Source organism: Hemitrygon akajei, chromosome 17 (assembly GCF_048418815.1).
Source record: "Hemitrygon akajei chromosome 17, sHemAka1.3, whole genome shotgun sequence".
Classification (NCBI taxonomy): Eukaryota; Metazoa; Chordata; class Chondrichthyes; order Myliobatiformes; family Dasyatidae; genus Hemitrygon; species Hemitrygon akajei.
The window spans coordinates 35,645,799-35,666,233 of NC_133140.1; the positions used below are offsets into that span (position 1 = coordinate 35,645,799).

Below are 20,435 nucleotides of genomic sequence, written 5' to 3' on the forward strand. Positions count from 1 at the left end.
GTGTGGGTTTCCTCTGCGTGCTCTGGTTTCCTCCCACATTCCAATGACACCTAGGTTAGGGTCAATAACTTGTGGGCTTGCTACGTTGGTGCCGGGAGCAGGGCGACATTTGCGGACTACCCCCAGCACATCCTCAGACTGCGATGGTCGTTGGCGCCAATGATTCATTTCACTCTACGTTTTGATGTTTTTGATGTACCTGTGACAAATAAAGCTGATCTTCAATCTAGAATGATAGAACAAGGGTACACATCCTTTGGCCAACCAAGACTCACACCTAAGCTTGCCATGAGCCCTGCGGCTTGCCGTAGAACGTTGAGCACCCACGTTTACTGATCAATATCTTAACAAGAGTTGTTAAGCCCTTTTGATTTTGGTTTAATCTTGTCCAGTTCATTGCAGCTGGCACATGTTTCCCTCTTTCTATGCTTATTTAAAGAGGACTCTCAGTGCATTGTGGGAGGGTGGGGGTCATTGCGTCAGAGAGAATGAAGTGCCTTGTGGTGCCGCTCCCCGAGGCTCTGTCGGTATCCTGATGTCTAACCTTTAGATCCGTCTCTTCCTGGGGAGCCCGCCATTCCTCCGAGAGCACACCGTGACAAAGCCAGTCCCATTTACCTACCCTTGGCACCCATTGCTCTGAATGATTCCTATCCACCTCTCTGCCCAAGTGTTGGTAATGTAGCTGCCTCGGCAGCTCATTCCAGGTGCTGACTTCCACCGGGGTGAAGAAGTTACCCCTCACGTTTCATTTACCTGTTAAAGTTCTCTCCTCTCATTCTAAAACTGTCTTTAGTTCTTGATTCTCCAGCCTTGGGTGGGGGGGGGGGGGGAACTGTTCATTGACCTTGTCTATGCCCCTCCTGATTTTATGCCCCTCTATAAAATCAACCCGTATTCTTCTATGCTTCAGTGAATGAAGTCCCAACCTTCTCAACCTCTCTCCATAACTCAGTCCTTCGGGTCCCGGCAACATCTTTGTAAATCTTCCCTGTACTCCTTCTAACTTAACAGCATCTTTCCTATAGACGAACAACAAAACAAATGACCACAATATTTCAAAAGTGGTATCACAAACATCTTGAACAAATGCAACCTAACATCCCAAATTCTTCACTCAGTGCCCTGAATGATGAAGACCAGCATGCAAAAAGCTGTCTTCACAGCTTTGTCTGCCCGAGAGCCATGCACTCGCTCTCTTAGAGCACTCTGTTCTGCAGAATTACCCCCATGTATCAGCCCGTCCTGGTGAGAATAGACTGTGCTGTGGAAGTGGGGTGGTCCCAAGCCCTTATCATCGTAGTTGGTGGAAACCGCAGTTTTGTAAGGAGCTGTCAAGTACACCACAGTGGATGGCACAAACTTCAGCCAGCGCTAGGTGCTGGTGAGAGCACACATGCTCAATTTGATTTAATGGCTGCTGATAAGGAGACCATTTTCTCCTGGATGACAAGTTTCTAAAATGGCTAAGAAGCTTTACCTGTCCAGCCAACAGGAAGGTATGAGATCACCTGATGGTTCCTAAATCATAAATTAACCATCAAATAACTTACATGCAGACATCAAGAATTAGACAAAACCCAAGCTATTGTTAAACAAAATGAGGCTGGTTTATTATATGCACGCAATAAGAGGGCGGTCTTTGAATTGCACCAGAGGATGAAGTTGAAAAGGCACGTTAGTGTTCAGCCTCATTTGAGATTCAAGATTGTTTAATGTCATTTCCAGTGCACATGGTAAAGGAGAACAGAATTACTGCTACCCCAGATCCAACACCGGAAGGTAAAGAACACGATAGTGAAAAAGGAGGCAAATTGCTGAATTTTTGGTCAAAAATAGGCCGTGCCAAATGTGATTAATCTATATGGAAACTTAATTAAAGTCATTAACCAGATAATATTGGTTGTGAGTTTTGTCCTCAGTCTGCAACACTATTTCAGCAGATCAGATGCTGTAATCACAATCAACTGAGGACAAATTTCAATCTGATTTGTTTCAGCACTGATGGCTGAGGGATAAATAATTGAGTGGAGCCTGGGAAGAGCTCATCAGGTAATGCCCCGTGACCTGGAATGGAATTTTAATTAATGCTTTATGGAAAAGAAAACACTTCTAATAGTTCAGTGCTCTTCAGCATTGTACTAAAGTGGCATGCTGGATTTTGTGTGCGGATCTCTGGAATAGGACTCAAGTGTACAGCTTTCTGACTGAGAATGCTATTCATTCAGTCAAGACTAACGTGAAACGAAATTAGGTGACTTTAAAGAAACATTGCTAAAGGTGGATCCAAATCCCATTTCAGTGATGGCGTCAGTGTGACGTTGAAGTTAATAAACCCAGTCGATATAAACCAGGAACTGAGAACACAGGAGCTCAAAGACAGACAGCAGCTCTCAGCAACCACCGACTGGGGAAAGAAAAAGTTCGCTTTCACTTCATGAGCTGTTCCTTGTAGGTAAACGGAGATTATTAAATCAAAGTGATTTCTGAGATCCAACTTCAGCGGATGTGTTATACGCTGATGATGGAGAAAGTAGGGTTATTGCTCAGTGCATTAATAGAAACAGATGATTTTTCTCGTGCTGGGTTGTTGCTCCCCTGCTGAATGTTGTGCCATTACCCTGCAGGTATCATGGTTAACGCCGTGCTGCTCTACGCCTGTGCTCTACAGGTCATTCTCTGCTTCGGTGCCATCAGAGCTGAACTGGATCCCAACGCCGTTAGAGATGCGACCACAAACACCGACTTTACATCCCTGAGCAGGGGCAAGACCCTATTTTCTGCTGCAGGTGTGTATTAACCATCTCCATTTAACTCTGCACTCCCTGCATTAATCCTGGTCTGAGGCTCTCAGCATGAGGAATTATCTACAGCTTCAGTCGCAGTTGACTGTTGCATTTTATCCAAGAATATTGAATGGATTTATGACTCCTGTGGGAGTGCATGGTACAAGTTCCACATTAGAAACCTAAAAAATATATTTCATCGGAAGAAAAACGAGTGAGTAGCTGTGTGTTTACAGTGAAGCCAATACTCTCATTCAATGTACATAGGCAGTTTGTTAGAGCAGTCGCTAATTAGCAATGTATGACTCATTTTGGATATCCCTGACATTACATCCAGAACATGCTTCTGTTGTGCTCTGTTACCTTTAGAAATAAGTTACTCTTAGACCTCACTTTACCATTGAGTCAGTCTCCTGTACGGCTGAGAGTCTGTTGGAGATTGACTCTTATTCTTTGTTCTTACAGTTCACTCTGTCAGTTTTGTTTGTTACTACTCGCTTAATTCTTTTGGTCCTTCTCCAAACTTCTGAGGAATGTTAACGTTATAGAACACAAATCCTTTGAGTGGTTCTCATTATTTCCAGTTGGAACAGGTAGAAAGGTGGAGGCCGCTTTGTGAGGCAGCTTTTATTTTAGGTCAATATTATTGCAATCTACCAAGTCACCATTTCATGCTCTGAAATTTAATGTTTGCCTGAACAACAGGATAGACATTTGACGAATTCTGTTAATGTTTTGAATTCAGGTCCACTGACTAAACCCACGTTGGAAAAAGAACACCAAATGTCAGAAATGATGCTCAATCCTGAGGTAAATCCAGTTTAATATATTATTGTTCCAAACGCAGAGTGACTGATATCCAGTAAACTGATTAAGTTTTAATAACATATAAAATTTGACTTTTCATAACAAATACTGTAAAATATAATACGCTTTAAAGCTGAAGCATCAGCAGTTCAATTAAATTCTGTTATTCACTGTTCTGGCCCAACATCTGCTATTTCATATTTAGGATTCTTTAATATGAATTGTATTTATTTATTATAAAATAGTTATAAATTTATTTATTATAAATTAGTTAAAATAAAATAAAATTATGAATGAGGAAATATTCTCACACAATCTTTAATCCCAACGTCACTCTGATACTGGAGTACCTCAGATGTTTCTACAATCATGTTCTGTCTTGTCCAGCACCAACAAGACCTGCATTTTTCAGCCTCAACTCATCTGGTATGAGGTCAGTTCCGTTGCCTTGTGTTTCTTAAAGCAGAGTAACCTGGAGGCATTTGCCTATTGACAGGCTTAGCTCCACCGAATGCCATGACACCCTCCTTTCCCAGGCTAGCTCAGGCTGGTTTAACCACTCCCTCACTTGTTTACGGAAGAGGCAATGCTGGTTTACATAGTACCAGGTTTACGGCATTCTATCTCCTTAAAGAATGAGGAGACCATTTGGCCCACAGGGTATATACTCTGTAGTCCATGCTTAAACGTTAAATGCAACTAGCTATTCTCACTGCAAAATTGGAAAAATTAAAAATGGTACGTGACATTTCATATTCTGTAAACTTTAACATTTTCTCTTGCAGCTGATGTTCGATGCAGTCAAGATGGATAGATCAGAGCGTTCGCCCAGGAGATGCGTCCGACACCTAGAGTCCTGCTTTGGCCATGCCCTGCCTTGCTGTGATCCGTGTGCCATTTGTTACTGCAGATTTTTTAATGCTATTTGTTACTGCAGGAAGATCGGTAGTGACTGTGACCAGGGCAAGAACTAGCTTTGCACTTGTCCTGCTAGTTGGCAACTCCTCTGCTTTAGATGTAAACAGATTTATATTATGTTATGTTGCTTTCCATGTGCAACTTGTAAGTTTGCAATTGAAATAAACGTTTTACTTAGATGAGTGGAGTGCAGCCCAGCTCTTAATTTAGTGTCAGAGAGTCATGGAGCACTTCAGCCCATCGAGTCCATGCCAAACTGGTCTTTTGCCTAGTCCCTAAACAATGCCCTCTATAGCCCTCTCATTCACATACCTCTCCAAACTTTTCTTAAACTCCTGTTGTGATAGGAAATAATGGATCTACCAGTAATTTATCACAGAATGCCCCAAAGTTTCTAAAGACAGAGAGAATTTGGTCATTTATTTGGCCAGTTTAAAGCTCAATTTTTACCGTACGGTTAAAGGGCAATTACAAAATTCCTTAAATTTGCTACCAGTTATTTGAGGGGGGGGGCATTGTTACGTTTTGTAGAATACAAATGTATTACACAGAAGTGTCTTTCTTTGCACTTTGAGCAGAAACTTTAAGAATATCTATTTAAATAAATGAAAGAAATGTAATTTCAATTCTGCAATATCTTACCAATTAAACGTTTAAATATTGGTCATCCTTAGTTGATAGCAATGACCTAGAGGGCACTCATGTTGCTGAAATATATACTCCTGTTTGCGGAGGCTGCTTGTTGAATCTCAGTCTGGTACAAATTTAAGACCAGAGATTGATTATCTCATGGGTTTGGCCTTTTTTCCCTTTATGTTCAATGTAACGCCTCCATGATTTCTGAAGTTACATTTGTGTCGTGGGAAAGTGGTGGCATTAGTCATTTAATTTTCAAAGCTTCATAAGTCATCAAAAGCTTAAAACTTTATTTGCATCTCACTTTACACTATTGAAGGAGGTCATTTGGCTCATCCAGTCTTTAGCAGCTCTCCTGACATTCTCCCATTTATCTCCCTGTAACCAGTTCATTCTCCTACAAAGGGCATGATGCACTATCAATAACTCCAAAAGACTGGAAGTAGAGTAAATACTGAAAGGCTTTTACTAGCAGTAAAATGGAACACGTCCATGCTGGATGACTGTCCTGGACTGTGGGAGGAGCAGAGACACAATCACCTTTATCCAGGGGTCTGTGGGAGGAGCCACAGGAGCAGTCAGCAGAGGGGCGTGTCCAGACAGATATACATAGTTTACCACATTCACCACTCCTTTTTAAAAAGAGAGTCCCGCGGGGTGAAGTAACTGACAATATTTACAGGTTAAGTCTATCAGGCGGTCGAATCTGTCGCTGCGATCTACGTAACACCGGTGGTGATTGCACCGGTGACGGTGGTTGTGCTGGCTCCGGCCTGACTTGAGGTGCCAGCACGCTAGGCATCGGTAATCCCTCATGCGTGTGCGTGGCGCCTGGTATGGGAGTGTCGTGAGGAGTCTGTGTAGGGTTTGGCGTGCACAGTGTCTCGTGGGTATATACATCGGTGGGTACGGGGTTCATAGTTACCGTGGAGTGTTCGGGGTAGCGGTCTGCTGCTCCTGCGGGTGCCAGGTCGCGGACAGAGACCGTGTCCTCCCGCCCATCAGGTAGGGCCATGTAGGCATACTGGGGGTTCGCATGAAGTAGATGAACCCTCTCGACCATCGGGGAGTATTTATTGCTCCTCACATGTTTCTGGAGCAGCACTGGCCCTGGGGACATCAGCCAAGCCGGTAGGGTGGTCCCAGTGGCAGACTTCCTGGGAAAAGAAAAGAGTCGCTCATGAGGGGTGGCATTGGTGGACGTACATAACAGGGAGCGGATGGAGTGGAGTGCCTCGGGGAGGACCTCCTGCCAGCGAGAGACCGGCAATCCCTTTGACCTGAGGGCCTTCCACACAGTGGCATCCTCCCTCTCCACCTGTCCATTCCCCCGGGGATTATAGCTCGTGGTCCTACTAGTAGCAATACCCCTAGCCAGCAGGTACTGGCTCAGCTCGTCACTCATAAACAAGGACCCTCTATCACTGTGGATATAGCAGGGATATCCGAACAGAGTGAAGAGCTGGCGCAGGGCTTTTATGACGGACGTGGCAGTGGTATCGGGGCAGGGGATGGCAAAGGGGAACCGCGAGTACTCATCGATTATGTTGAGAAAGTAGACATTGAGGTCGGTGGAGGGAAGGGGGCCCTTAAAGTCAACACTCAGTCGCTCAAAGGGGCGGGTGGCCTTGATAAGTTGTGCCTTTTCAGGACGGTAGAAGTGCGGTTTGCACTCAACGCAGACTTGACAGTCCCTGGTCATCGTCCTGATTTCCTCAAGGGAGTAAGGCAGGTTCCGGGCTTTCACAAAATGGTAAAGTCGGGTGACCCCCGGGTGGCAAAGATCTGCATGGAGGGTGTATAGCCGGTCGAGCTGTGCGCTGGCACACGCTCCCCGGGATAGGGCATCAGGGGATATGATACAGGATATCATAGTTGTAGGTGGAGAGTTCTATTCTCCATCTCAAAATTTTGTCATTTTTGATTTTGCCCCGCTGTTGGTTGCTGAACATGAACGCAGCTGAGCTCTGGTCCGTCAGCAAGGTGAAAGTTTTGCCGGCGAGATAGTGCCTCCAGTGCCTAATAGCTTCCACTATGGCCTGGGCTTCTTTCTCCACCGCGGAGTGCCGAAGTTCAGGGCCTTGAAGGGTACGAGAGGAGAATGCTACCGGCCTTCCTGCCTGATTGAGGGTAGCAGCCAGCGCGAAGTCGGAGGCGTCACTCTCTACTTGGAAGGGAATGGTCTTGTCCACCGCATGCATCGTTGCTTTGGCAATGTCCCCTTTAATGGGGCTGAAGGCTGCGCAGGCCTCGGCTGAGAGGGGAAATGCAGTGGTCTTGACCAGGGGGCGGGCCTTGTCTGCGTAGTGAGGGACCTATTGGGCGTAATAGGAAAAGAAGCCCAGGCACTGTTTGAGGGCTCTGAGGGTGGTGGGAAGAGGGAGTTCCAACAGGGGGTGCATACGGTCGGGATCAGGGCCAATGACTCCGTTCTCCACGACATACCCAAGGATAACAAGTCGGGTGGTTCCGAACACACACTTGTCCCTGTTACAGCTGAGGTTAAAAGCTTTGGCCGCTTGGAAAATTTTTTGGAGGTTGTTGTCGTGATGCTGCCAGTCGTGACTGCAGATGGTGATGTTATCCAGATATGGGAACGTGGCCTTCAGTTGGCACTGGTCCACCATCCGGTCCATTTCCCTCTGGAAGACAGAGACACCATTCGTGACACCGAAGGGGACGCGCAGGAAGTGATAGAACCTGCTGCCCGCCTCGAAGGCGGTGTAGGGGCGGTCCTCCGGGTGGATGGGAAGCTGATGGTAAGCGGATTTCAGATCTATGGTCGAGTACACCTTGTACTGAGCTATCTGATTGACCATATCCGCGATGCGGGGTAGGGGGTACGCGTCAAGCTGCGTGAACCTATTGATGGTCTGGCTATAGTCCACGACCATCCTATTTTTCTGCCCGGTCCGAACAACAACCACCTGGGCCCTCCAAGGACTTGTGCTTGGCTCAATGGTCCCCTCCCTGAGCAGCCGCTGCACCTCCGACTTAATGAAGGCCCTGTCCCCCGCACTGTACCTCCTGCTTTTAGTTGCCACAGGTTTACAGTCGGGGGTCAGGTTGACGAACAGCGGTGGGGGAGGGATCTTGAGGGTGGAGAGGCTGCAAGTGGTGTCAGTAGCGCGGCTGTTGGCATGGTGCTGGGTGGGATGTGTGGGTCGGTGTGTGTGTGTGGTCAGTATTGGGGTATATGATGAAGTCCCACAGAACTGGGGATTTCTGACAGTAATTGGTGGGAGGGGCCCGTCATACTCCATTGTCACACTTTTCAGGTGGCTCTGGAAGTCGAGCCCCAATAGCACTGGGGCACACAGTTGAGGCATGACCAGTAACGTAAAGTCCCGATATTCTGTGCCCTGCACCACCAATGTCGCTACACAACCCCCCCGGATGTCTGTTGTATGCGACCCAGAAGCCATGGTGACCTTCTGGCTTACCGGCCATGTCAAGAGTCCGCAGCGTTGCACTGTGTCTGGGTGAATAAAACTCTCAGTGCTGCCCGTGTCAAACAGGCAGCTAGTCCTGTGCCCCTCCACCAGGATGTCCATCATTGACCTTGCAAGCTGGTGTGGGGCGCTTTGGTTGAGGGTCATGGAGGCTGAAGTTGAATCGCTGTCTTGGTCCGGCCCGGTGGGGTACCCGGTAAGCACCGGTGGGTCGTAGGCAGTGCGAGGAGGCGCCAACCGAGATGGCCGCCCCTATGCCTTGCATGCAGCAGCAGGCAGGCAAGATAGTGATGGCCAAGATGGCGACCCCCATGCCTCGCACGTGGCGCTGCTTGATCCCGCTCACAGTTTGGACTTACAGGCCTTGGCGAAGTGGCCCTTCCTTCCACAGCTGGAGCAGGTAGCTTCTCGGGCTGGGCAGTGTTTTCGGGGGTGTAACACTTTGTGGACTCATGACTGGCAGCAGCCGTGGTCAATTCGCCGGCAGGTTGTGGGGTCTGTGGCGTCCACGAGGCTGTCGGGAGGTCGTGTGCCTGGAGAGCGTCAGTGTTGTGCAGAACGGCCTCCAGCGTGTTGGCCAGCTCGATCGCCGAATGTGAGGTAAGATCGGCGTGTTCCAGCAGCCGCTGGCGCACCTACACTGACCTGATCCCTTTGATGAAGGCGTCCCTTACTAGGAGCTCCGCATGCTGTTCGGCCATGAGCCCCTGGCAATCGCAGGCCCGCACGAGTGGACAAACTCAGCGCTCGACTCTCCGGGCCGCTGCCGCCGCGTGGCTAAGCGATGTCTGGCATAGACGGCATTTACCGACCGCAGGTATTGTCTTCTGAGGGCGCTCATCGCGCCGTTGTAACTCGGCTGGTCTCTAATCATCGAGTAGACCCGTGGACTGACCCTGGAGAGGAGAACTCTGCGCTTCACAGTGATCTCGGTCACTTCAATCTCCTCCAGGTATGATTCGAAGCGGGCTAGCCAGAGTTCGAAAGCGTTGCTGGCCTCAGGTGTTCGCGGTTCGATGTCCAATCTGTCGGGTCTCAAAACGCTCTCCATGCTTTAAAATTACTGCTAATAAAATTGATGCACTATCAATAGCTCCAAAAGACTGGAAGTAGAGTAAATACTGAAAGGCTTTTATTAGCAGTAAAACGGAGCTCATCCATGCTGGATGACTGTGGGACGACTGTGAGACACAATCACCTTTATCCAGGGGTCTGTGGGAGGGGCCACAGGAGCAGTCAGCAGAGGGGCGTATCCAGACAGATATACATGGTTTACCACAGTGCATTTTTCCACGTCCTCACGGAACTCTGTGTATCTTGCATTTCTTTGCCAAGTTGCGGTAGAGTAAAGGTTGATTTATACTTGTGCATATGGGCTATGCCACAGCCTACACTGTAACCCTGATTTTCACTTCTGCATCGCTCTATGCCGTAGCGAGCATGCGTTGGTGTGCACCAAAATGCCAATTGGCGGTGGAGTTTCCATGCCACTGTGTTGAGTTTCTTCGTGAGAGACATGGACGAGGAAATGCATTTCAAACATTTTCGTGTGTCGGCAGGTAGATTTGACGATTTGGTTCATCTATTTCGTATCGGTGTACGCACGGCCTACAAACATGGCGGAGAAGAAGCAACCGGAAATGCATAGAAGGAAATGCGATGCTGCCAAGTGGGCCAATCACAGTTGTTGCAGTCTGCGTTGCCGTGACGCGTGAGTAACTTTTTTGGAGAGGTGCACGTCACCCTACAACGTAGGGTACGCATTACCTACGGCGTAGATGCGACGCACAAGTATAAATCAGCCTTAAGCACTCACCAAATGCTCTGCCTTTCTGCGGAGTGCCCCAGCTTTTCCTTATTCTTCAGGCAGCCTGTCCCACGCTCACCCCTCCTCATTGTTCAATGCCCCCCCCCCCACCAGGTCTACAAGCGACTCGCATTGAAAACCCTTCTGAACTTGCATGGCTTTCTCTACAGGTTGTTTCATTCAAAGCAACACCGGAAAGCACTGAACAGTTACAACTTCAAGTTTATTGTCACGTGGATAGAGCTAAGTGAAACAATGTCCTTCTGGACCCAAGATGCCAAAAACAGTACATATATCACATACATCACAAATATTAACAGGCAGCATATACGACATATGGTTAAATATACAACAGTACAATGCTACTGGCACTGTCGTACATCATGTGTCCTGGGTGGTAGCAGGGTGTTCAGAAGTCTCACAGCCTGGGGGAAGAAGCTGTTTCCTAGCAAAACATTCCTTGTTTTTATTCTGCGGCACCTTCTACGTGATGGTAGGAGGTCAAGGACACTGTGGGACGGGTGGGAGGTGTCCTTGACAATGCTGAGGGCTCTGTGAACTGTCGAGCAAAAGCCACCAGGAAAGCAAGGAACCTGCAAGTAATTCCTTTCATTATTGTGGCGAGTGCTTCAACCAGGCTCTCTAACACGCGTTCAACCGGACAGCAGTAATTGTATTGTTGGGGTCAGGTCAGCACAGCATCGGAACCGACTTCATGACATAATTCTCCTCAGATTTCCAATGGGGCACACTATCAAAATGGCAGCCAGTAATACAGATCTGAGGTTGTCCAATTAACCCTTACATACTGTTCAGGTCAAATTTGACCCATTTTGACATTTGACAGCAGTAATAACACCCTAAATGCCATTTTTTTGGCTGAAATTTGATGATTTTTCCTGAAGTGACCCAAAATGCACAAAGAATGAAAATATTTAAAAATTTTATACTTTTGTACAGCTGCTACAAATTTTTGTATATTGAGGCTGTTCTGGGTGAAATTTGACCCATATCTATTGAAATGGATTTTAGATCTCTGAAACATGAATTAAGGATTAATCACCCATTTATTAATGTCAGCTCCAGGACCCGCTCTCTATGGAGTTGGTGGTTGCGTGGAGCCTCCTGATGTTAAAGAGGTTGCCATCTAATCTGACGTCCACTGCCACACCGCTGCTGTCCTCAATCTCGTGGAGAAGCTTGGTAACACACAAGAGGAAGATGTTAAAGAGCACTGGTGCTAGCACACACCCCTGCCTCACCCCTGTGCGTACAAGGAAGGGCTCGGACTCTTGTCCCCCTATGGTCGCCTGAGCAGTCATCCCATCATGGAACTGGCGGAGGATGTTAACAAATTTATTGGGACAGCCAAACCTGAGGAGGACATCCCATACGAGCTCTGTTTGCACAGTGTCAAATGCTTTGGAGAGATCGACAAAGGCCATGAACAGGTCTTGATGTTGCTCCCAGCGCTTTTCCTCAAGCTGCAGGGCTGTGAATATCTTGTCGATCGTGCTCCTGTTCTTCCTAAATCCACACTGTGACTCAGGCAGCATTGACTCGGTGATGTTGCTGATGAGCCTCTGAAGCATCACCTTAGCCAGGACCTATCCTGGCCAATTCAAGCTTCTGTAATCCCCTTTACTCCACTGCAATATGGAAACACCTGACTTTAGCATCTCCCTCTCAAATTCCAGGGTGAATTCTATCATATTATGGTCACTGTCTCCTAAGGGTTCCTTTACTTTAAACTTCTTAATTTAATCCTGTTCATTACACAACATGGAATGCAGAATAACCTATCCCCCAGTGGGTTCAACCACAAGCTGCCCTGAAAAGCCATCTCTCTTAAGATCCAAATTCAGTACCAACTTGATTTTCCCAATCTACTTGCATATTGAAATCCTCCATGACTATAATAACATCAGCATGCATTTTCTATTTCCCACTGTTATTTTAAGCCCACATCTGGGCTACTGTTTGAAGGCCTGGATATAACTGCGATATATGACTTTTTGCCCTTGCAGTTCCTTAATCCTACCCACAACGATTGCACATCTTCCAATCCCATGTCACCTCTAAGGATTTGATTTTTTTTTATAAAACGGGGTGGGGGGCACCTGTCTGTCCTTTTGATACAATGTGTATCCTTGGATGTTAATCTTCCTGACACAACTCAGTGATGCCCACAACGTCATAGGCACCAATCTCTAACCGTGCTACACCATCATCTACCTTATTCAGCATACTGCGTGCGTTCAAATACAACACCTTCAGTCCTGTGTTCGTCACCCTTTTCAGTCTTGTCGTCACCGAGTTCGGATATGCAGAGGCACTGAAGCAGGTCGATAGTTTACAGACTTTAATACGAACAGTGTTAAAGGGAAAAGAAAACAATAAACTCTAGGCCAAACAAGGCCATTAACTAAAACTCTCAGATGGAAAACAAAGCCTACACTGCAACGGAAAAAGAACAACTAAGCATTAAACAAATACAGCACCGCAAGTCTTCGGAGTCAGTAGACTCAAGGGTCCAATTTCTCAGGCAAGGCGGAATGTAAGCAACGAAGTGCCTCTGTGTCCAAGTCACGACAAACATTATGACAGAATGAATGGTGTTAAATACTATTACAGTGAAATAATAATGAGCTGAGACGTGCATATTCATGAGCCCAATTGCAGTATCTGCTGCACTGCCGAATCCGTGGTTGTGACGGGGCCCCCCTCCCTAGGCGCAGCAGATCTGTGTCCGTGGAAATCCCGAATGAGGGACTTGTCCAAGATGTCCTTCAGCGATGCTGGTAGATAAGTGCCATGGTGTGACCTGCCAATATTGGGGCCAAATACTTCCACGTAGAGACAGAACAAGAGCTTATCAGAGGTAGCTCGACCAAGTGAGACGAATCATTCTCAAAATGAGGACACTCCGATTGGAGCTAATTGGGCATCTGCTTCAAGAATAAAACTAACACAGAATCTCAGCCTATCAAAATAAACTTAAACAGAAAGCACTAGGAAACCGCATTACAAAGAGAGAATCGCTCGAGAAAAATACAAGAAACTCTTAAGCCATTAATAACTGTTGTTAAGCAACAATTAACCAATTCAGGTGCTCTTAAAAACCTTAGAGCTCAATGCTCTGATGCCCTTCACTTGTCCGCTGTTACACTGCTACTCATCCGCCTGGCCCTCCTCACAGTTTCATAGCAATGGCCCCATCCTCAGCCCTATCACTCAGTTTCCCATCCCCCTACCCAAAGAGTTTAAGCCCTTCCCAACGCTTCCAGTAAAGAAATTGGTCCCCCTCGGGTTCAGGTGTATCCTGTTTCTTTTGTACAGGTGTCAGTGTGACTAAAAATTTCACTGCAAATAAAATGGAATTGGAATTAGTTTAATATCACCTTTTGTACCGAGGTACAGTGAGAAGTCTGCCTTGCCTACTGTTCATACCAATCAAATCAGTGAGGTAAAACAATAACAGAAGGCAGAATAAAATGTAACAGCTCCAGAGAATTTACACCAGGGAAAATAAAAGTTTTAGGGAGATCAGAAGTCCCAGCAGACCCTAAAGCTCCGAGATATAAACACAAAATTGCTGCCTCGGGATTGCGCTGATTTTTAACATCGCATTGTACCTTTTGCAGCGGTGTGAATGCATTTCTGCCCACGATTTAGTTCTGGTCACCGCATTATAGGAAGGATGTGGAAGCTATGGAGAGGGTTCAGAGGAGATTTACCAGGGTGTTGCCTGGATTGGAAAACAAGTCTTATGAGGCAAGGTTAGCAGAGCTGGGACTTTTCTCTTTGGAGCGTAGAAGGATCGTTAGGTATTAATATTGAAGTAGTAAAATGGATTCAACAGTGGCTGGATGGGAGATGCCAGAGAGTAGTGGTGGATAATTGTTTGCCAGGTTGGAGGCTGGTGACTAATGGTGTGCCTCAGGGATCTGTACTGGGTCCACTATTGTTTGTCATATACATTAATGATCTGGATAATGGGGTGGTAAATTGGATTAGTAAGTATGCAGATGATACTAAGATAGGTGGCATTGTGGATAATGAAATAGGTTTTCAAAGCTTGCAGAGAGATTTAGGCCAGTTAGAAGAGTGGGCTGAAAGATGGCAGATGGAGTTTAATGCTGATAAGTGTGAGGTACTACATTTTGGTAGGACTAATCAAAATAGGACATACATGGTAAATGGTAGGGCATTGAAGAATGCAGTAGAACAGAGTGTTCTAAGAATAATGGTGCATAGTTCCCTGAAGGTGGAATCTCATGTGGATAGGGTGGTGAAGAAAGCTTTTGGTATGCTGGCCTTTATAAATCAGAGCATTGAGTATAGGAGTTAGGATGTAATGTTAAAATTGTACAAGGCATTGGTGAGGCCAAATTTGGAGTATTGTGTACAGTTCTGGTCACTGAATAATAAGAAAGATGTCAACAAAATAGAGAGTACAGAGAAGATTTACTAGAATGTTACTTGGGTTTCAGCACCTAAGGTTGAACAAGTTAGGTCTTTATTCTTTGGAGCATAGAAGGTTGAGGGGGGACTTGATAGAGGTATTTAAAATTATGAGGGGGATAGATAGAGTTGACGTGGATAGGTTTTTTCCATTGAGAGTAGAGGAGATTCAAACAAGAGGACATGAGTTTAGAGTTAGGGGGCAAAAGTTTAGGGGTAACACGAGGGGGAATTTCTTTACTCAGAGAGTGGTAGCTGTGTGGAACAAGCTTCCAGTAGGAGTAGTAGAGGCAGGTTCGATATTGTCATTTAAAGTAAAATTGGATAGGTATATGGACAGGAAAGGAATGGAGGGTTATTGGCTGAGTGCAGGTCGGTGGGACTAGGTGAGAGTAAGCGTTCAGCACGGAATAGAAGGGCGAGATGGCCTGTTTCTGTGCAATAATTGTTATATGGTTATAAGGATGAGAGGGGACTTGATAGAGGTCTACAAGATTATGACAGGCATAGATAGGGTGGATAGTCAGTACCTGTTTCCCAGGGCACCAATAGCAAACACCAGAGGGCATATGTACAAAATTAAGGGAGGGAAGTTTTGGGGAGACATCAGGGGTAAGTTTTTTACACAGAGGGTTGTGGGTGCCTGGAATTACTTGCCAGGGATGGTGGAGGCTAAAACATTAGGGGTATTTAAGAGCCTCTTGGACAGGCACATGGATGAAAGAAAAATAGAGGGTTACGAGGTAGTGTGGGTTTAGTACTTTTTTTTAAAGGAATATGTGGGTCGGCACAACATCGAGGGCTGAAGGGTCTGTACTGTGCTCTAGTGTTCTAGAATCAGAGGGAGCATGTGGAGAGAGGGAACGAGCGCCAATGAAGGAACAGCGTGGTAAATTCACAAAATTCAGTGCTGTAGATGCTGGAAGTCACACACAAAATGCTGAAGGAACTCAGTCGAAACTCAGCAGCATTCATTGAAGTGAACATGAATGCTGCCCAACCTGCTGAGTACATCCAGCATTTCGTGTATGACACAACGGTCCTGTCTGACTCTCGACTGCTCAGCTCTCATTAACAAAGGCCAAAATCAGCCTTAAACCCGATTCTGAGGCTTAACAACCAGTCCCGGTAGCGGATAAAAAAAAAGTGTAATTTACGTCATCATTGCATCTGTGTGTGCAAGCCACTGTGTGTTTCTCTGTCAAATACACTGAAAACCAAGAACAAATATGCAGCTTGTTTTGGTGAAAGTTAACTGTTGTACTTTGCAGTGGAAATTCCAGGCTGTGGTAGTTAACTAAAGTTTCCAGTAGGTGGCGCATCGAAGCATTTCTAAGGTAACTTGTCCCACGTTTATCACTCCTGCTACATCACCATTTATTTTGCTTCAATTTCTTTACCAACTTTCGGAGACACCAATACTTTTTATCCAGTCCTCGCCATTACATAGAAGCCTGGGAGGAAAGGGGCAAGAACTGAATGGCAGAGGAAACAAAGACTGGGAAAAGAAGAGAAATTTTCTGACAGGGTTAAGAGTCTAGGGAATAAAGACAATTAAGGGCAGAGGTGGACATGGCTTTACTGAAACTGTGAGAAGTGGGGTCAGGAGTAGGCCATTCGACAGGAAAACTAGCAAATGAGATCATATGAGAAACAAGAGAAAGGGAACACAATGATTGCAATGTTGTTTAGACTAAGGGCAGAGGAAGTACTTTGGCAAATTTCTGAGAAATGGAAAATATCATCAACTGGAGATAGAGGAAGTTAAACTCTTGAAGTGCATTCAAGGGAACATTGTTAATCAGCACATCTTTGCTGATCTCTGAATCTGGGGTAGTGAACGAAATGGCAGTGGAAGAACATATGTTAGACACAGCACAGCTATGGGAAAGGTAACATAAGGGTTCTGCCTGGAAATGATTCGGATGTAAATGCAGGGGCCACTGTGAAGTTTAGCAAGGTGTCTGATACTGAGATAGGCCATAAGACATAAAAACAGAATCAGGCCATCCAGTACATCGAGTCTGATCCACCATTCCACCTTAACTGATTTATTATCTCTCTCAACCCCATTCTCCTGCCTTCTCCCCGTAACCTTTGACGTCCTTGCTAATCAAGAACCTATCAAGTTTTGCTTTAAATATATCCAATGATTTGGCCTCCACAAGCATCGTGGCAATGAATTCCACAGATTCACTGCCCTCTGGTGAAAGAAATTCCTCTTCATTTATTTTCTAAAGGATGTCCTTATAATCAGAGGCTGTGCCCTCTGGTGCTGGACTCTCCCAGTATTGGAACATCCTCTCCACATCCACCCTAATTAGGCCCTTCAATATTCGATGGGTTTCAGTGCGATCCCCCGCCCCATTCTTCCAAACTCCAGCAAGTAAAAGCCAGGTACCAAATAGATTAACCCTGCAATGTTCTTGTGTACCTCCACTAGCTCCTCTTCAATGCTCGCACGTACTTACTTAGATAAGTGGCCCAAAACTGCTCTCAATAAAACATTGTTTAACAGTCGTGGAGTTGAGTTATACAGTTCTCATTACATGCACATTCAGGTCAACTCTTTGAGTGATCATGCAGAAAGTTTGAAGTTAATAACTCATCTCCTTCTACCTTAGGCCACAAACTTATCAATCACTCCTGCTGTGGACACTTCCTGGAGGTCCAGGATCCGTACACTCCACAACTGCTGGATCAAGTGTGTAAATGTAGGAGGGGACTATGTTGAAAAATAAGTATGCTAGGTTTTCTAAAATTGACTCCTTCTACCTTAGGCCATGAACTTATCAATCACCCCTCGTAAATGATATAGGAAAGATCACAACTACAACAGAAATGTCATTACAGGTCAAGGTGGTCACAGCTAGCATTACTCTACTGTGGTAGTGATTAGGGTTGTATGGGTTGGTTCCAGAACTGAATGGTTGAAGGGAAGTTGCTGTTCAAAATTTCTAATAATTAGAGGAAAACCTGAGTTGGGCTCTCCTGAAGTAAATAGAATAGAGTTTCCTATCTTCCACTTCTCTAAAATATTGTGCAAGAAACCGGTTATTTACATAAGACAAGGTCACGTGTATCCATTTACCCGTAGAAAACTTTCTCTCTGCAGCCATTTGATAACCTACAATACTGAATCTCCTGTGCTGTTAATGAACTAACGAGTGTCGTTCCTTTCCAAACAGAAAGTTGCTAATCTGCTTCTTTTCTTATATATTTTGATTATTTAAAGACAAATAATGAGACACTATTCTTGCACTTCCATGGTGATGCAGTTCATATGTGAGATTTCCTGTGAGTTTTCCTTAGGTCCGCTGTGGAAAGCTGGCAGAATTCCTGGGTTGAGAGGGATATTAAATCAGCCGTGATGGAATGGTGGAGTTGACCAGGTGGGCTGAATTATCCTAATTCTGCTCCTGTCTTATGAGCTTATGATCACTCTCCTGAGAAAGTTCTATAGAATTTCTGGTCCATAACAAAACGTGTGAAAATAAATATGTTTCCTTGAGTTTCTGAATCTCTGGTTAATTGGCACTCTGGTTAATTGTTTGGATAAAAAGAAAGGAAGTACAGTTTCTGTCTAATGCTTTTTGATAGAATGCCTGCAGCCATAAAGGCCAGAGAAAGAGAGAGCAAAGGGGACTGTTTTCTGCCCTTTAACCAATGCTTTCCCCATCCTTCATGCTCCCTTGTGTACTGTGCATTTCTGTTTTATAAACAAGCCTCTTTTGTAACACCTTATCATAATCAGTCTAAACAGGAGAAATTCTGCAGATGCTGAAAATGCAAACCAACACACACACACAAAACTCAGCAGGTCAGACAGCATCTATGGAGATGAATAGATAGTCGACGTTTCAGGCCGAGACCCTTCTCAGTTTAAAGAGCCATTCCAGTTCCTACAGGACTATTCTTGGCAGGGTGAAAACCCCCATTCTCTCCAAAATAACAAATGTGATTGATTCTACAAGTAGCAATCAGAAAAACATTTTCATTCTTGATTAAAAAGAGGGACAATATTAAGGTTGAGAAGAATGGGACAGGAAAAGCAAAATATACTGGGTAGTTCGAAGACTTTCTCTAAACAATTTACAGTTGTAAAAGAAGGGAAATATTGAACAAGATAAGAGTTTCCACAGAGAGAAAATGGTAGGAGTGTAGGCAAGAACATAACCTAGAACATTACAGCACAGTACAGGCCCTTCAGCCCGCAAGGTTGTGTCGACCTTTTAACCTACTCTAAGATCAATCTAACCCTTCACTTCAACATATCCCTTCATGTTTTTTTCATCCATCTTCCTATCTAAGAATCTCTTAAAAGCCCCTAATGTATCTGCCTCTACCACCAGACCTAGCGGGGTGTTCCATGCACCCATTTATAAATAGACAGTGTATAACTAGGGCCTTCCTGGATCAACCATCCTATTGAACACCTCCCCCAAGTTTCCTCTTTTATTGACTTTTACCCGCGTAAGCTAAGATTCAAACATGTCTCAGTGAATTGGGTCATCTGTGAGACAATGTCAGGAGCACTGTGCACAATAACTTAAAGAAGAAGTTAATTACATTGAAAACAGTTCAGAAGTGTCATTAGACTGACACCTGGAATGACCAGAAAGGTTGAACAGATTAGGCTTTTATTCACTGGACTATTGAAGAATGAAAGAATGGAGTTTCAAACACAACAGATCCTGCAGAAACGCTGGAGGAACTCGGCATGTCAGGCAGCATCTATGGAGAGGAATACAGTTGACGTTTCATGATAAGACCTTTCATCAGAACTGGAAAGGAAATTGGAAGAAGCCAGAATAAGAAGGTGGGGCGAAGAGAAAGAGTCCAAGCTGGAAAATGATAGGTGAAACATGTGAGGGAGTGAGGGAGAGGGAATGAAGTGAGAAGCAGAGAGAAGATAGGTGGATGATGTAAATAGTTGAAGAAGGAATCTAATGGGAGAGGACAGTAGACAATGGGAGAGAGAGCAGGAGGAGAGGCACCAGAGAGAGAGGTGATGGGCAGGTGAGGAGAAGAGAAGGGTAAGAGAGTAGGCCATGGACTGAAATGTTGGAATGGGAATGGGGATTGGTATTAAAATGGGTGACCACTGGGAAATCCTGTCTGTTGTAGGTCTCGACAAAGCAAACCTCAGTCTTCACCAGGTCTCACCAATATAGTGGGGCTTTGACATGTTCGAAACACATTTGATTCTGAGGGGACTTGATAAGGTGAACGTGAAGAGGATGCTTCCTCGTAGGAGAATCTATAACTAGTGATCACTGTTTAAGAATACTCTTTGCTCAGTTGAGAAAGAGATGAGGGGAGATTTTTTCTCTTTCAGGAGGTCATGAGTTTCCAGGACTTCCTTCCTAAAACAGCATAGGAAACAGAGTTTTGTAATATTTTTAAGGCAGTGTTAGATAGATTGTTGGTAAGCCAGAGGCTAAGAGGTTACTACAGGTAGGAAGGAAAGGGGAGCTAAGGGTCATTCAGATTAGCCATAATCATATGGAACGATAGACCAGTCTCAAAGGGACAAGGGGCCTACTAGCGCTCCTGATTTGTTTA

At 45.3% G+C, this 20,435-nt stretch overlaps 1 protein-coding gene across 2 annotated transcripts; it reads left to right on the forward strand.

The window, feature by feature from the left end:
- Positions 1-2,257: 2,257 nt before the first annotated feature.
- On the forward strand, positions 2,258-4,693 carry LOC140740975 (agouti-related protein-like). 2 transcript variants are annotated; one of them, XM_073070616.1, is made up of 4 exons: positions 2,258-2,451; positions 2,628-2,789; positions 3,532-3,596; positions 4,379-4,693. In XM_073070616.1, exons 2-4 carry the CDS (start codon positions 2,633-2,635, stop codon positions 4,565-4,567), a joined length of 411 nt encoding a protein of 136 aa, XP_072926717.1. In that variant the 5' UTR covers positions 2,258-2,451; positions 2,628-2,632; the 3' UTR covers positions 4,568-4,693. The 2 variants fall into 2 exon arrangements, with proteins under 2 accessions (XP_072926717.1, XP_072926716.1); XM_073070615.1 differs by having other exon boundaries at positions 2,304-2,455.
- Positions 4,694-20,435: the final 15,742 nt, after the last annotated feature.